Source organism: Hylobates moloch, unplaced genomic scaffold, assembly GCF_009828535.3.
Source record: "Hylobates moloch isolate HMO894 unplaced genomic scaffold, HMol_V3 SCAFFOLD_4, whole genome shotgun sequence".
Lineage (NCBI taxonomy): Eukaryota > Metazoa > Chordata > Mammalia > Primates > Hylobatidae > Hylobates > Hylobates moloch.
In genome coordinates, this window is record NW_026652279.1 from 155,472,943 (window position 1) to 155,488,331 (window position 15,389).

The 15,389-nt window shown below is 37.0% G+C and overlaps 1 protein-coding gene across 3 annotated transcripts in view; it reads left to right on the forward strand.

The window, feature by feature from the left end:
* Window positions 1–15,389, forward strand: part of GPR180 (G protein-coupled receptor 180) — a 54,309-nt gene that overhangs the window by 11,224 nt on the left and 27,696 nt on the right. For all 3 annotated transcript variants that reach the window (XR_009213306.1, XR_004247782.2, XM_032151106.2), the window contains exons 4-8: window positions 6,370–6,550; window positions 6,689–6,738; window positions 8,593–8,750; window positions 11,849–12,040; window positions 14,701–14,778. Coding sequence is in view for 1 of the 3 variants with exons in the window: in XM_032151106.2 (XP_032006997.2) it covers window positions 6,370–6,550; window positions 6,689–6,738; window positions 8,593–8,750; window positions 11,849–12,040; window positions 14,701–14,778 (659 nt within the window). In the remaining 2 variants the exon portion in view is untranslated. The remainder of the gene's footprint in view (window positions 1–6,369; window positions 6,551–6,688; window positions 6,739–8,592; window positions 8,751–11,848; window positions 12,041–14,700; window positions 14,779–15,389) is intronic.

Consider the following 15,389-nt stretch of genomic DNA (forward strand, 5'->3'; position numbering starts at 1 on the left):
CTAAACATTTTTGTTTTTATGATAACCTTGCATTATTTTTATAAACAGAAAAATGGTAATAAATTGAACAATTTAAATTGTAAACTCAATGATTAAATGAGATTAGAAACTCAACTACTTTGTGCGGTTAACTCTTTACTAGCTTGTTTGAACAGATTTAGGGATTGCCTTCATTGAAGCTTACAACAATTTAGGGATGATCAGAGTCCATAATACTTCTCAGAATCAGATTTACTCAGATGAAATATTTCATGAAAATGTTAGGTAACTGTGTTCTGTCCTACTGAGGTAAGATTCCTAGCCCCAGCAGAAATGAATGACTTCTTATGATCATGATAAACATGCTATGAAGCATAACTGATTTGTAAATTAACATATTGGAGTAAGGATTTGTAGGCCATCTGTCAAAGAAAAGCATTAAGGGTTTACCTCTTCATGAGTTCATTGGCTGTTTGAAAGAGTTGATCTGCTTAAGAGAAAAATTTAATTCCATTGTATCCCATTGGCCATAGAGTGGGGTGGGTGGAGGTGTGAGGCAGGAGTGAGGCCACATTAGCTTAAACTGATTGTTTAGTTCAAAGTGTAAATTTGTCACAGCTAAAAAAGCAACTTGAGAATTGTGACAGTAGGTCACAAATAATGTTTTAAGGGATAAACTTTTTAAAATATCCTTTGTTTGGAAAAAATGTATATCTAGTGACAGAATGGCATGCTAATTTTTTTTATTTTTATTTTTTAGAGATGGGGTCTTGCCATGTTGCCCAGGTTGTCTCAAACTACTGGGTTCAAGCAATCCTCCCACCTTGGCCTCCCAAGGTATTGGGATTACAGGCGTGAGCCACTGCACTTGGCCCTAAATGTTTTCAAGTGGTTAATTTGAAGTTCTTTCTGTGAAAGAAATGAAATAGTGTAAGCTACTCAAGTTGTTTCTGAATGCAGATGAATGTAAAGGTTAAATTTCATTAATGATACCTTTGACTAGTATAGATCATTACTGGAAGTTAATTTAGTCCTTCCATTTCCTTAATCTTTTTAAAGATGCCAAATTTTTTCTGTATTTTGGAAAGGCATTGATGGAACCCAGGTCTACTAAGAGCATTGAATGGATGGTTGGACTAAATCGCTCCTCAGGTCCTTTTTTTTTTTTTTTTTTTTAATTTTGAGATGGAGCCTTGCCCTGTCGCCCAGGCTGGAGCACAATGGTGCAGTCTCGGCCCACCACAACCTCTGCCTCCCGGGTTCAGGCAATTCTCCCGCCTCAACCTCCTGAGTAGCTGGGACTACAGGCGCCCACCACTACACTTGGCTAATTTTTGTATTTTTAGCAGAGACGAAGTTTCACCATGTTGGCCAGAACTCCTGACCTCAGGTGATCTGCCTGCCTTGGCCTCCCAAAGTGCTGGGATTACAGGCGTGAGCCACCGCACACAGCCTTCAGGTCCTTTTTAACTGTAAGACTTCGTTATTTCATATGACAGTTATTTTTAGGACTGGTCAAGGCTCACTAGGAAGTAATGTTCTGCTGCAGTTGTTGCATGTGTAAACCCTGCTGCCTCTAGTGGAGTCCAGATCAATTAGCACTTCCTCTCCTGCCTTCCTCAAAGGGTGGTTTTATGTATTGAGTGGATCCATGAGACTTTTCTGGATCCCCATATGCTTTTACTTGCCTCCTTATCCAGGCTTCCATTTTTGGTCTTTTTCTTCATCACCAATTTGGCTTGTAAACTTTTATCCCAGGCTATAAAGTGATCACATTTGTGCCCTGTGCCAGGCTTGGACCACTGAATGCCAGTCATACCTTGCCTTCTCCTGAACCTTGCCTGTATCTTCCAGTGTTTTCCTCCACATCTTGAGTTGTGGCTAGCTTTTCTTTATGATCCATACTAACTATTGTGATTCAGTTCTTAGTTCTGACTCCTTCTGACCTACCTTTTCCTGATTTTTGTGACTGATTTTGATTTTATGCTTACTCTTGTGTCTAAAAGCTGTCTTATGCTACAATGGGGAAGTTACATTGAGTATGTCAGCAACAATATTTAAACAAGGGGCAAAACCTCACTATAATCGTATGTATTTTCATTAAGCATGACATTCTATCAAGGCTAACCTTCGGGGATTAATCATTAGAAAGTGCCAGAAGTACCCAAAAGCATCCAGCCTTGTTATGTAGCTTCCTTTAAACATCACATCATTTTATTGATTAAAATGCTTAAAAGCTTTTGTGAATAACTCTACATTGAAGTATCAATGAGTGGTTCTTAACCCATCACTGTATGCATCTGGTTTAAGGTTATGAGGGTTAAAACAAAAATTCAGATATTCACACCCAGAGACTCAGATAGATTTGGTTTGGAGTGGAAGCCAGTTAAAGCTCTAAAGTTGATTCTTATGTACAGAACTGCTGATCTAAAGTCCATATTTCACATTGTTTTAGTAATGTGTTTTAAAATACAGCCTTAAGAGGGATTCTTCCTACTTTGTAGCCTCAGGTATGGAATTTGTTTACAGGGAAAATCTTCAATTCATTTTAGAAACTTATGCTAGTTTGTCTAATTATCTGCTCCAAGTAGGAAAAATTGATTTGCTATACTTGTTACAGAAAATTGACTGTTACCACATGTCTCAGAGGTTTGAATTAGAATAACCTGGTGCAAATAGTTGCAATTAATGTTACATGTTATTCTGGTTAAATTTTGTAATTTGTTTTCTTTCAAATCAATTATGTATTTTATATGTACCAGACTTTGGTTAATCCTCTATTTTACAGAGTTGGTCTAGATTAAACAAAGAAAGTAAGGCAAGTGTGATGCCACTTGACAAAGTACTAAATAGGATTATAATACTTTAAAGTAAAATAAAACTGCTTCTTTAAAAGATTAGAATCCTTGTTAACTATATTTATACTCTAATTAGAGACCAAGAAGTACTCAGAATCCTGAGAGTGTTATTACCTAAAGGCATATAGACTGGTTTTCACTGGAATAGTACTACAGGCTCTGCCACATCTGCCATCTCACTGTTTTTAAAATTCTAGCAGCTATGTTCATTCTTTAGTGTTATCCCTCTTTTCCTCCATGTCCCAAAAGACAATGGGTTGGATCTTCCATTTAGCTTCAGTAATGTGTTGCTGGTAACATGTTGGAATGTTTTTGGCTTAAAGTAACAGAAAACCCTAATGCAAGTGGTGTAGACAGTAATGAAATGAATTATCTTACAACAAGCAGTTTTGAGGCTTCTCCAGGGTGGTTTATTTAGCGTCTCTCTACCCTGCTATCCTCAGACTATCAGTGTTGTTCTTAAGCTAGCTGCCTCAAGTTCAAAGTTAGCTGTGGCAGTTCTGAGCATCATGTCTAGATGATTGCAATATTCAGTATCACTTTTTAGGAGGAAGGAAGTCTTTCCCAGAAGCTTCCTATCACATTTCCTTTTTCAGAACTGGGTCATAGTATCATAAGAGAAATGTAAGTTGACATGAAAGAAAGATAAAAGTAGACAAATATGTCAAAAGGGTTAGGTTTACCTCCTACTGGTAAGGGTATGGGAATTTCCGATTGATTTAGACTCATCAGGATATATCTTGAGACACTTAAGTGTGGGAGACCACTGGGGCTCTGAGACAAGGATCATGGGGAGGCGGGAATGTCTGTTCCAGGTGCTGCCCCAGAACCCAAGGACCCTTTCCGCTTAGGCTCTCCTCCTTTCTTATTTACCATCATTTAGCTGGGGCTACATTTGTTGAAGCTGTCCTCAAGTTTTCTTGCTACTTTATTTTGCCAATGCTGCTTCCTTTAAGCTTGCCTTAAACCTTACACATTTCCTTACAAGTGTTCACCACCTGTTGTATGCTCATTAAGAGTATTTTTCTTCTTCAGTGTATACTTTTTTAGTGTATATTGTTAAGTCTTAAGTATAATAAGATTTAACAATTAGTATCCACCTGTTTTAAAATTAGATTTTAATTTCAAAGTGAACAAAGTGAACACAAATTGAGTTTAATTTCAAAGTGAACAATTTTTGCTTGTGGCAAAACAAAAAATTGGTGGCTGAAGAGAGGAAAAAAACCAGACTTTTTTAAAGAGATGATTTGTTTAAAAGAACATTGAGTGCAGAGCTAGCATTTTATCTTTTAAGCATTTTATGTACAGGTTCAAGGTAAGAATCATCTAAAACTCAGGGAATAAAGTGTGGGACAGACCCAGTTCAATTTATTTAATATGTCAATGAAATAATTTTTGTGTTCGTTATAATGTTAGCTTTTTCTGAAAGATTATTAACTTTGAATAATCCTAAAACATTTTTTGCTGGTGACATATATCTTATTTTCCAGAGTCCCTTCCTTCTACATTATTCTGATTCCTCAGTAAATAGCCTGAGGATTTTCTTTTCATGGTAGAGTTGTAACTTAATGGAGTCAGAAACTTTATCCTGTAAGTCAGAAACTTTAAAGATATTCTGTAAAATATTATAAATAAATAAAACTTTAAATTGAATGCCATGTTTAATTCTTTAATACTAAGAAGGAAAGATAAAAACTAAGATTCAAAACACAGGATAGCATAAGGAACTTTACTGACCCACAGTTCTTATAGTATATGTAGCATTTGTATTTTCTGTCTTGTTCCAGTACTATAATAATCCCAGGATTATGTTGCCATTATTTCTAAGGCTGGAATGCTTTTCTATGTAAGGAGTTTAAAAAGAAAATATGTTCTTTCTTTTCCCTTCCTGAAGTCTAAACATGCTTTTTCACCTGCACTAGAAAAGTTAACTGTCCACATTTATATTCATAGAGCAGGAGAGACACCCAGTGGCAGAAATACTTTTTGCTGCTTTTTTCCCCCTAACCAGGCCAAAAGCATGATTGAGCTATTTATTGATTCTTATGATTTGTGTCTTCTAATTGCTTTTACAAAATTATTTTCCACATAATAGAAATATTTTCTTCTCTGACTGTTAATTGGAGTTTACCCAAATGGGAAACTAGAGCAGCCTTGGTGTTCACTATTGGAATTAAAGTTCATCCATAGACTCAGTTAAGACAGCTCTATTCACACCACTGTTAGAGCAGTCTGGTGTTAGATAGAATATAAAGGCATTAATATTAGGGACTGTCTTGACATGTAACCAAGTAAATGTTAGCTGTTAAACTGAAAGCTAGCCTGCTGCTTTATTATAAAAATTTTCTGAAATTTCTGAAAAATGGAGACTCAGTCAAAAGATTTCACATTAACACAGAAAAAGTGACATTCATAATAAGGTTACATGAAGACTGTACTAAAAAGCTGCTAGTAGGCACTAGAGGCTGCTGTAATGACTGGTTCCATTTTTAATATAAAGTCTGCACATTCTTTATTCTTTGCCAGCCATCTGTCTTTCCTCACTTGTAATTTCTACTCCCTCAAAACTTTGGTTTTTATCATGGCTCAGTTTGATTCCTCTGGCCTGTCCCAACATCATCTCCTTTCAACTTCAATCTCTATGGCCTCTTTCCTTTCTGCTTTATAGTTATAGTTTGATCTACTAAGAGATGATTAGCCTAACAGCTTTCAGAATTGTTACGTTGTTGGCCCCTTGCATTGGTAGCCATTTGGTTAGGTGTTAAAATTTTCAGCCAATTCTGGCATGGAGTCGCATGATCGCCACAGGATTTTTTTTTTTTTTTTTTGGCAAGAGCTGCAGACAGTTTATCTCAGAAGAGATCTCTGGACATGACAGATATTTTGAAGGTTTGTCCAAATGGAAATTCAAGGTACTGGGACATTCCAGAGCTGTGGTCCTCACGTGTTAGCTATATCAGAATCATGCTTAGGGCTTACTAAAGCACAGATTACTGGGCTCTACTCAGAGTTTCTGATTCAGTAGATCAAAAACTGGATGGCACTCAAGAATTTGCATTTATAACAAGTTCCCTGGTGATGCTGCTGGGCAAGAGAACACACTTTGAGATGCATTGTCAGGGTGTATTAAACTATTATTGACTGAGGTAATCTATTTCTAAATTTTTTACAAAAGAAATTCACGTTAGGGGTAAAACGTATATCTAACTGAATGCTGAAATCATTATTTTAATTTACTTTTTTCAAACAAAACTGATTTTATGATGAGTCTTTGGGTTCCCTTGACCATTATGCTTTCGTACAGATTGACCTTAACTAGTTTGGTTTAATCTGCTTTCTTGTAGTTAAAATATTGCCCCAAGGTACAAAATTGTTTAAGTTTTAATAATTTTTTTTCTCTTACAAAGGTGAATGCTATGACTCCAGTTAAAAAACAAGTTCTAGAAATATATTGACAGGGAGATTTGAAAGCAACCCAATACGATAACTGGCTTTGTTTTACTGAAGCAAACTCCCTTTCTTCTCTTCACAGGGTTACATGAGTTCTTTTTCCTCCTAGTCCTAGTGTACTTTGTGATTGCTTGCATTTATGCTCAATCATTGTGGCAGGCTATTAAGAAAGGAGGACCCATGCACATGATTTTAAAGGTTCTGACAACTGCATTGCTGTTACAAGCTGGTTCAGCTTTAGCTAATTACATTCATTTCTCCAGGTAACTCAAAACCACTAAAACTGTGTTCATCATTACATCTAATTAATCCTAATTAGTCCACCAAAATTATGCTTGCTTTGATTATGAACAATTTTTTTTCACATTTGTAATTTACACTAATCTTCTTCAATTCCTCAGTTACTCCAAAGATGGAATAGGGGTACCATTTATGGGAAGTTTGGCAGAATGTGAGTATCTTTCTGAGCATTTTTTAAAAAGCTTTTACACTTGCTATCTGCTTTTTTTTAAAATTATTTCTTGTCATAGTATAAATTTTTTGTCGAAAATTGTTTAGAAATCAGCTTGACAGAACAGGATTATAGTTTAAGTTCCCATATGTCCTACTTGGTTTCTTCTTAATAATAGGTAATGCGTACAGCTCCTCATTGTTTTTTTGTTTGTTTGTTTGAGACAGGGTTCTTACTCTGTAGCCCAGGCTGGAGTGCAGTGGCACAGTCATGGCTCACTGCAGCCTCAAACTCCTAGGCTCAGGTGATCCTCCTGCCTCAGCCTCCCCAGTAGCTGGGACTACAGGCACATACCATCATGCCTGGCTGATTTTTAAATTTCCTTTTCTGTAGATGGGGTCTCACTGCGTTGCCCAGGCTGGCCTTATACTCTTGGGCTTAAGGGATCCACCCGCCCTGGCCTCCCAATGTCCTGGAATTACAGGCATGAGTCTCCACACTCTGCCTTTTCATTGTTTTTAGGCATATTTATATACATTCTCTCATCTTATCCTCAATAGAAAAGTGGTCTGCATATCCTCATTTTGCAGATAAAGGATCTGGGCTCAGTGATGTGAAACATATTTCCAAATGTCAGTCAGCTATTGAGTGGTAGAGACTAGACTCAGACCTAAATTTTCTTACCTCAAAGCTGAAGGTTTTCTTCCTATTATAATTCCATTCTCTGTTATAACTCACTCTTTTCTATTTCTGACCCAAAGCCTAAAACTCACATCAAAATACACTGTGAAGAAAAGTGATAAGCTTTCTTTTTTTTTTTTTTTGAGACGGAGTCTTGCTCTGTCGCCCAGGCTGGAGTGCAGTGGCGCAATCTCGGCTCACTGCAAGCTCCACCTCCCGGGTTCACGCCATTCTTCTGCCTCAGCCTCTCTGAATAGCTGGGACTACAGGCGCCCGCCACCACGCCCGGCTAATTTTTTTTGTATTTTTTAGTAGAGATGGGGTTTCACCGTGGTCTCGATCTCCTGACCTTGTGATCCGCCTCCTCGGCCTCCCAAAGTGCTGGGATTACAAGCGTGAGCCACCGCGCCCGGCTGATAAGCTTTCTTAAAAATCATTAAATACTACCTCATAAAATAAATATATATATATATGGAACTTGAAGCATTTATAGATTTTTGTTGTTTTCTTGTAGTGTTAACCTGGATACAGGTGGTTTTGATACATCTTTTCTGTTTGAAGTAGCAGGCTTCTCCTGCAGTGTAGGTGATGGCCACCTGGTGGCACATCACACTAATGCATGGAGCTTCTCATTTGTCTTCAGGATTCTGAAAGTAAAGCCAATGTTTGGAGCTATGCATTTCATTGTATTGTTTCTTGTTAATAGTTTTAGAAAATACTCTTCACATTATAGTTCACCCATCAAAAAAAATTAACCCAGAAATGAAGGTACTAGTATTCTCCACATTGCAGAAATCATATTTAGAATTTGTTTTAATAAGCAGTGAGTTATAGAGAACAGGATTATGTAGTTAGAAAAGCTAAGAAAAATGGGAAACAAAGAGAGTTAAGGTTGGACTTAATGGACATATGGTATGGGCATATATATGTATTTTTAAATAGTATTGCTGCTTTTAACTGTTTTTATAAATATACACAAAATTTATGGCAGTTTTTAAATCTTTAGAATTATTACATGCGAATATCTCTTAATGAATTTCCTTAGCGTCTCTTTGAAAATGGCTGTCTTTTTGTGGTTTAAAAAAAAAAAAGATGTTCTCATCTTAATGCAAAAAGCACTAAATTTTTTATATTGTGAAAACTTGGTTGACGTTGGTTTTCATGTCCCATTAGTTTTTGACATCGCTTCCCAAATTCAGATGTTATACTTACTTTTGAGTCTATGCATGGGTTGGACAATAGTCAGAATGAAGAAGTCTCAAAGCAGACCTCTCCAGTGGGATTCTACGCCTGCATCCACTGGCATTGCAGTATTCATTGTCATGACACAGGTGAGTGTTGATACTCAGTGTTTCTGCTTAGTAATCCTCAGAAATGCAAACTTGAGCATACCTCATTTCAAAATTGAAACCTAGGACCCATGAGGAATTTGTGTCATTTTTTTTTCTTGAAATTTCTGAGCTTCTACAATTTGTGTCATTTAAAGTATGAATTTAAAGAGTGTTACATCAAATAATCTTAATTATCTGGATGCTACTATATGTAGACTATAGAATTTAATTATAATTTACCTGAATTTGAGCTTCCTATCAGCTTATTTAAGCACAGTATGTTTAATACTAGGTTAGAGTCTTATTTCCTACTTAATAATACCTTTCTTTCATATTTCTCTAGCACATGGTAAGTACTTAACACTGAATGAGTGATTCAATGAATTTGAGATTTATCCATTGTCAAGAATCTTTAGGATTGGCTACTTTGTACATAAAAGAATTCAGGTGATTATCTAAGATTAATTAAAAGGCAAAATATAGACTAAAAAAGAATGGGATCTTGTTTTTGAAAGCAAATTCAAAAACAAAACCGGTCTTTTATAAAGGTCCTGCATGCCTTTTTTTTATTTTCCTCTTTATTAATAGTATTGACATTCTAAGATATCCATATGCCTATGTTCAATGGATTTGTAAAAATTAAGAAGAAAGATAGGAAGATAAAAATTTGTACTGAGTTTTGATGAGCATTAGCTATAGATGAAAATGAACTATATACTTAGGCTCTGTAAAGGACATTATAATGTAAGTGTAATGCATTAAATAAATTGAAAAATGTATTAATTAAGGATGGGGCCAGTGCTTTATTCATCTTTCTATCCCTAGTATTTATTTAATATAGTAGTTTTTGAGTGGAATAGGAGTATTGAATTTACATAAATGATTTGAGAAAGAGGCCATATCACAGGTGGTGATATTTAGTAAAGGAGGTAGTGCCAGGAAAGGGGATGACCAGAAATAATTGAATTAGAAGACTTGATTAAAATAAGGTTGAGATTCTACCAACTTAATGCTTTTGAGCCAGGACTCATGGAGAGTAGTGTCAATGTCAGGTTAAATTCTCACTTACTTTTTAAAAATTTCATTTTTATTATTTCATTATAGTTTTAATTTACTGTCATAGACAAGTATGAATTGAGAACGGAGATGATATTACACTAGAGCTTATACGAGCATTTATGAAGAATATATTAAACATAGTTCTGATCTTCAACAACAACCCAGACAAGGCAGATCAGACAGGCCGGCAGAGACTATACAAATACATACATATTTTATACAGATCACATATTAGCATATGTATATGACAACAGGGAAGTTTGAATATGTAAAAATATGAACCATGGGCTGTGGTAGCTCTGTGGTAGCACTTCTGTGTTGCAAAAGTGAAGTTTAGAAATGTGGGTTAAGAAATCAGATGGGAGGCCGGGCGCAGTGGCTCATGCCTGTAATCCCAGCACTTTGGGAGGCCGAGGTGGGTGGATCACCTGAGGGCAGGAGTTCGAGACCAGCCTAGCCAACATGGTAAAACCCCATCTCTACTAAAAATACAAAAACTAGCCAGGCATGGTAGTGTATGCGTGTAATCCCAGCTACTCAGGAGGCTGAGGCAGGAGAATCACTTGAACTTGGGAGGTGGAGGTTGCAGTGAGCTGAGATCGTGCCACTTCACTCCAGCCTGGGCAACAGAGTGAGACTTTGTCTAAAAAAAAAAAAAGAAATCAGATGGGTATAATTTTGTGGTTTGGAAGAATAACACTTTCAGTAACAGAGCAAATATTGAGCCCAAGAAGGAGTTTCACATGTTATAGTGACAAAGGAGTTTACCTAACAAGAGTGGTAGCAGGAGTAAAATTAGCGTAGAGGATGTGAGAATGAGGAAAGCAAGAGGTTGCTGGTAAACCCCATAAAACTTAATAATTGGATTTGATATTGAGTTTTGATGTCTTCCAAAAGTTCTTGGAAGTCACCGAAGACTCAATTCTGAGGGCTGGCTCAATTGACAAAGGAAAGAAGTGCAGAGAGCTACAGACATGTGTTGTAATGGTTAAAACATTAGAGTAAGTTAAGTGATTGATGTTTAGTAAAGATGGAGGCAACATGGACACTAATTTCTTTTGAATAGTAATAAACAGAATAGCTTAATGAGGAACTAGCTGAGCTTTTTACTGTTAGCAACATGGGAGAAAAGGTCAATAAACAGTGATGAATAACAGTGCCCTGAGGATTTATAGTGAATATTAAAAATATGCTGTCCTTTACCAAGGGATTAGCGGGGCATGGTGACGTATGCCTGTAATCCCAGCTACTCAGGAGGCTGAGGCAGGATTACCGTGAAAAAGAATAAAGTCTGAAATCAACAGTTCTGACTGAATTGCACAAAAAAACACTGAAATGTTTGAAAGTTACCCCGAGATAGCCGGTTTGAATGCAGAACGGTTTACATTCAATAATGTTGTTGAAGTAAAAAGGAAATGGATTTAGAAGTTTGTTTTTTTAACCCTTTCAGTTCATTTTTATCCTTAGAGATATCTTATTTGAATCATGACAGCAATAGAATTATTTTTTCCTTTTTTTTCGAGATGTAGTTTCACTCTTATTGCCTAGGCTGGAGTGCAGTGGCGCAATCTCAGCTCACTGCAACCTCCACCTCCTGGGTTCAAGTGATTCTGCTACCTCAGCCTCCCGAGTAGCTGAGATTACAGGTGCCTGCCACCACGCCCAGCTAATTTTTTGTATTTTTAGTAGAGATAGGGTTTCATCATGTTGACCAGGCTAGTCTCAAATTCCTGACCTCAGGTGATCCACTCGCCTTGGCCTCCCAAAGTGCTGGGATTACAGGCGTGGCCACTGCTCCTGGCAGCAACAGAATTTTTTAAAAATCTCTTAACTGTAGTCTCACTTGATAAAAATTCATTTTGTCTAGCTTAGGGTATTAGAGTGATGAGAAGACTGTACTTTATTAATTAACAACCTCTGTGGTCTGATAGGTATGTTTATATAACGTTTAAAGGGATGTTTACTAAAGAGTTGAAAAAAATACTGTAATTAGGTATGATCTTTTTTTTCTTAAATGTAATATTGTTTTTCTTTTGCAGAGTGTTTTGCTACTTTGGGAACAGTTTGAAGATACCAGTCATCATAGCTACCATTCACACCACAACTTAGCAGGGATCCTCCTAATCATTCTAAGAATTTGCCTAGCATTGTCATTAGGCTGTGGACTCTATCAGATCATCACAGTGGAGAGAAGTACACTCAAAAGGGAGTTCTACATCACATTTGCCAAAGTATGGGTTTGGAAAGAAAATGGTTTATTCTGATTATCCACTTCATTCTGGTTTCTTTGGGAAGTTAATAAACAACTACATGCTAACTTTTATTAAACTTCTGGGCTGGGCATGGTGGCTCACTCCTGTAATCCCAGTGCTTTGGAAGGCCAAGACAGGCGGATCTCTTGAGCCCCCAGGTTGGAAACCAGCCTGGGCAACATAGACCCCATCTCTACAAAAAATTAAAATTAGCCAGGCTTTGTGGCGAGCACCTGTTGTCTCAGCTACTCGAGAGGCTGAGATGGGAGGATTGCTTGAGCCTGTGCATTGAAGGCTTCAGTGAGCCAAGATTGGGCCACTGAACTCCAGCCTGGGTAACAGGGCTAGACCTTCTTTTTAAAAAAACACTTCTATTATGCGACAGACACTACCGTAAGTTCTTTATGTGGTTCAACTCATTTAACCTTAGCAACTTATGTGATGTAGGTATTATCCCCATTTTACAAGACCTGTGAGACAGTATTTTCCATATACTCTTTGCAGGTCAGTTTTGCCTGGTTCATAGTTTCACCAATAGGGATTTTACATTTTTTTCTGTAATTTTTACAGAATTTTAAATTTTTAAAATCAAATATGGTTTGGATTTCTCAACAGTTATTAATTGACTATAAACTGTTATTCTCAGAGTTACGCAGTGTTTTATAACAAACTGTTAAGAGCTATCCTTCAGCATAAGCAGCTGGAGGCAGTAGGCTGAGTCCATGTGTTTCAGCCAGCCTCAGTCCATCCACATGAGATCGTGTCACTTTAGTCCTCCTTCTTTGTCCTTCTTCTGCTAGTGAGATCTAAAAGCAAATGCGGTTTTTTTCTATACAGGAGAAGGGTTAGAGCAGTAACATTATAGAACCCTCCCTCCCTAGAAGGTTTCATTTTTCTGTCAGATTGAGAGAATCCATACCCCTTCATTTTAACACCGCAAACCAGCATTCTGATCAGACTGATTCTGTTCAGTCAGCCCACCTTGTCCAGAGTTATTGACCGTTATTCTGAGGCAGCTATGGAAGGAGAGCCAGATTCCTGCTTTATTCCTAGTGTTGAGCATTCCAAAGCTGCTGCTGCAGCCCTAGGAACCACCTTCAGGCTTCTGAGCACAAGACAAGAAGATGTCATCCTGCCTTTGAGTTTTTCACAGGGATAGTAGTGCTCGTTTGATAAGTTAATATGTATTTGAGGTGTTTAGGCATTAAGTTTTCTTATTTTGCTTTGTTGTTGTTGTTTTTGAGATGGAGTCCCACTCTGTTGCGCAGGCTGAGTGCAGTGGCGTGTTCTCGGCTCACTGCATGCTCCGCCTCCCGGGTTCACGCCATTCTCCTGCCTCAGCCTCCCGAGTAGCTGGGACTACAGCCCTCACCCCCACGCCCGGCTAAGTTTTTGTATTTTTAGTAGAGACGGGGTTTCACCGTGTTAGCCAGGATGGTCTCCATCTCCTGACCTCGTGATACTTCCACCTTAGCCTCCCAAAGTGCTGGGATTACAGGCGTGAGCCACCGCGCCCGGCCTGTTTCTTTTTTAAGATGGAGTTTTGCTCTTGCTGCCCAGGCTGGAGTGCAGTGGCACGATCTCGGCTCACTGCAACTTCCACCTCCCAGGGTCAAGCGATTCTCCTGTTTCAGTCTCCGGCATGTGCCACCACGCCTGGCTAATTTTTGTATTTTCAGTAGAGATGGGGTTTCTCCGTGTTGGTCAGGCTGGTCTGGAACTCACGACCTCAGGTGATCCGCCCGCCTCGGCCTCCCAAAGTGTTGGGATTACAGGCATGAGCCACCGCTCCCAGCCTCTTATTTTGCTTTATGCTTAAAGCAGTGCAAAGTTTAAAGTATTTTATGTTTTAATTTAACTTTCTGAATAGGATCAAACATCCGAAAGTATTTAAGGAGTAGCAAAGTTAGTCTCACCACCTCACACAATTGCTGCTATTAGTTCTTAATTTATTCTTCTGGAGAGTTTTAAGTATATATGTCTATATATATTTCCTTTCCTTTTTATACAAATAGTAACATACTAAACATTTTTCTATATCTTGTTTTTTTCTCCCTATATCTTCAATGTACCAAACATTTCAACAGCTACTATTTATTAACTTACTTTTTATTTCAAATTTAATTTTGGAAAAGAGAATACGTTGCCATGGTTCAAGGAAAAATAGAAAAATATTTGAAAAGTATAAACAGTTACCCATTCTTACCTGCCCAGTTCCCCCTCCTCTCTTGTACCCCTCAAACAGGTAATGACTATTAATGTTTTATGTGTATTTTTACAGGATTTCTTTGTGTATCAGCATACAAATATGAATGTGCATTCTTTTTTCTTTTTACAGGAATATTACACATTTGTGCCTTGCTTTTATCACTTAATAATTTGTTACTTACATTAATAATTTGTAGTGTATCAAAATGTGTATGCAACAGATTTATAAACATAAGATTATAAATACTCCAAAAATACTCATTTGGTTAGAAACAGTAAATTTATTTCTACATTTTATTGCAAGCTCTACTCTAAAGGCCTGTTGAGGTTAATCAGAACCTAAAAATGCTAGTAACATGTTTTTATCTGGTACATTCTGAAAAAAAAAAAAATACACAGCTGTACTTATTTCCCTTTTTCGTTTGTTTCAGGGCTGTATCTTGTGGTTTTTATGCCATCCAGTTCTTGCATGCATTTCTGTCATTTTTAGCGACTACCAAAGAGACAAGGTAAGAAATATACATGATCAAAGTAGTTTTTTTAATGAAAATATTGTCTTAATTGGGAGAATATTTAAATAGGAGGGACTTATTTATTTTTTAAGACGTTTTCTGGGTTATTTAAAACTTTGAAACAAAATAGTAAACCAGTAAGTGGATAAATTTGAAGTTTAAAATATTTTAAAAATATTTATAAGCAAAATGGTGGAAATGGCTTTTCTTGATTCTATTTTAGCTTATTTTAGAAACTACAATAGAGAATTTTAAAATAGAAATTTTGTTTTATAAATTAGAGAATTTATAATACGTCTTTTAAAAAATGATTAAAATTTTTCTTACATAATAGTAAAAATCAAGATTTGTAAAAATCAGTCTAGTTATTTAACAGACTACAAACCAGAGTGCCATGCTCAAGTATGATGCATTTTGATTGTGTTGATACCTACCTTCTTAGGTGAATGGCTCCATCATTTCAAAATAGAGGTCTGCCAGGAGCCCTTTACAAGCAATGCAGTATGTGCCTGAATGCACAAATGTTTATTGAGCCTCAGGTATTTACAAAGGGTGAATAGATAGGACAGTAGTCTACAAAAATAGAGAAGCAACTTGAGAATTTTTGA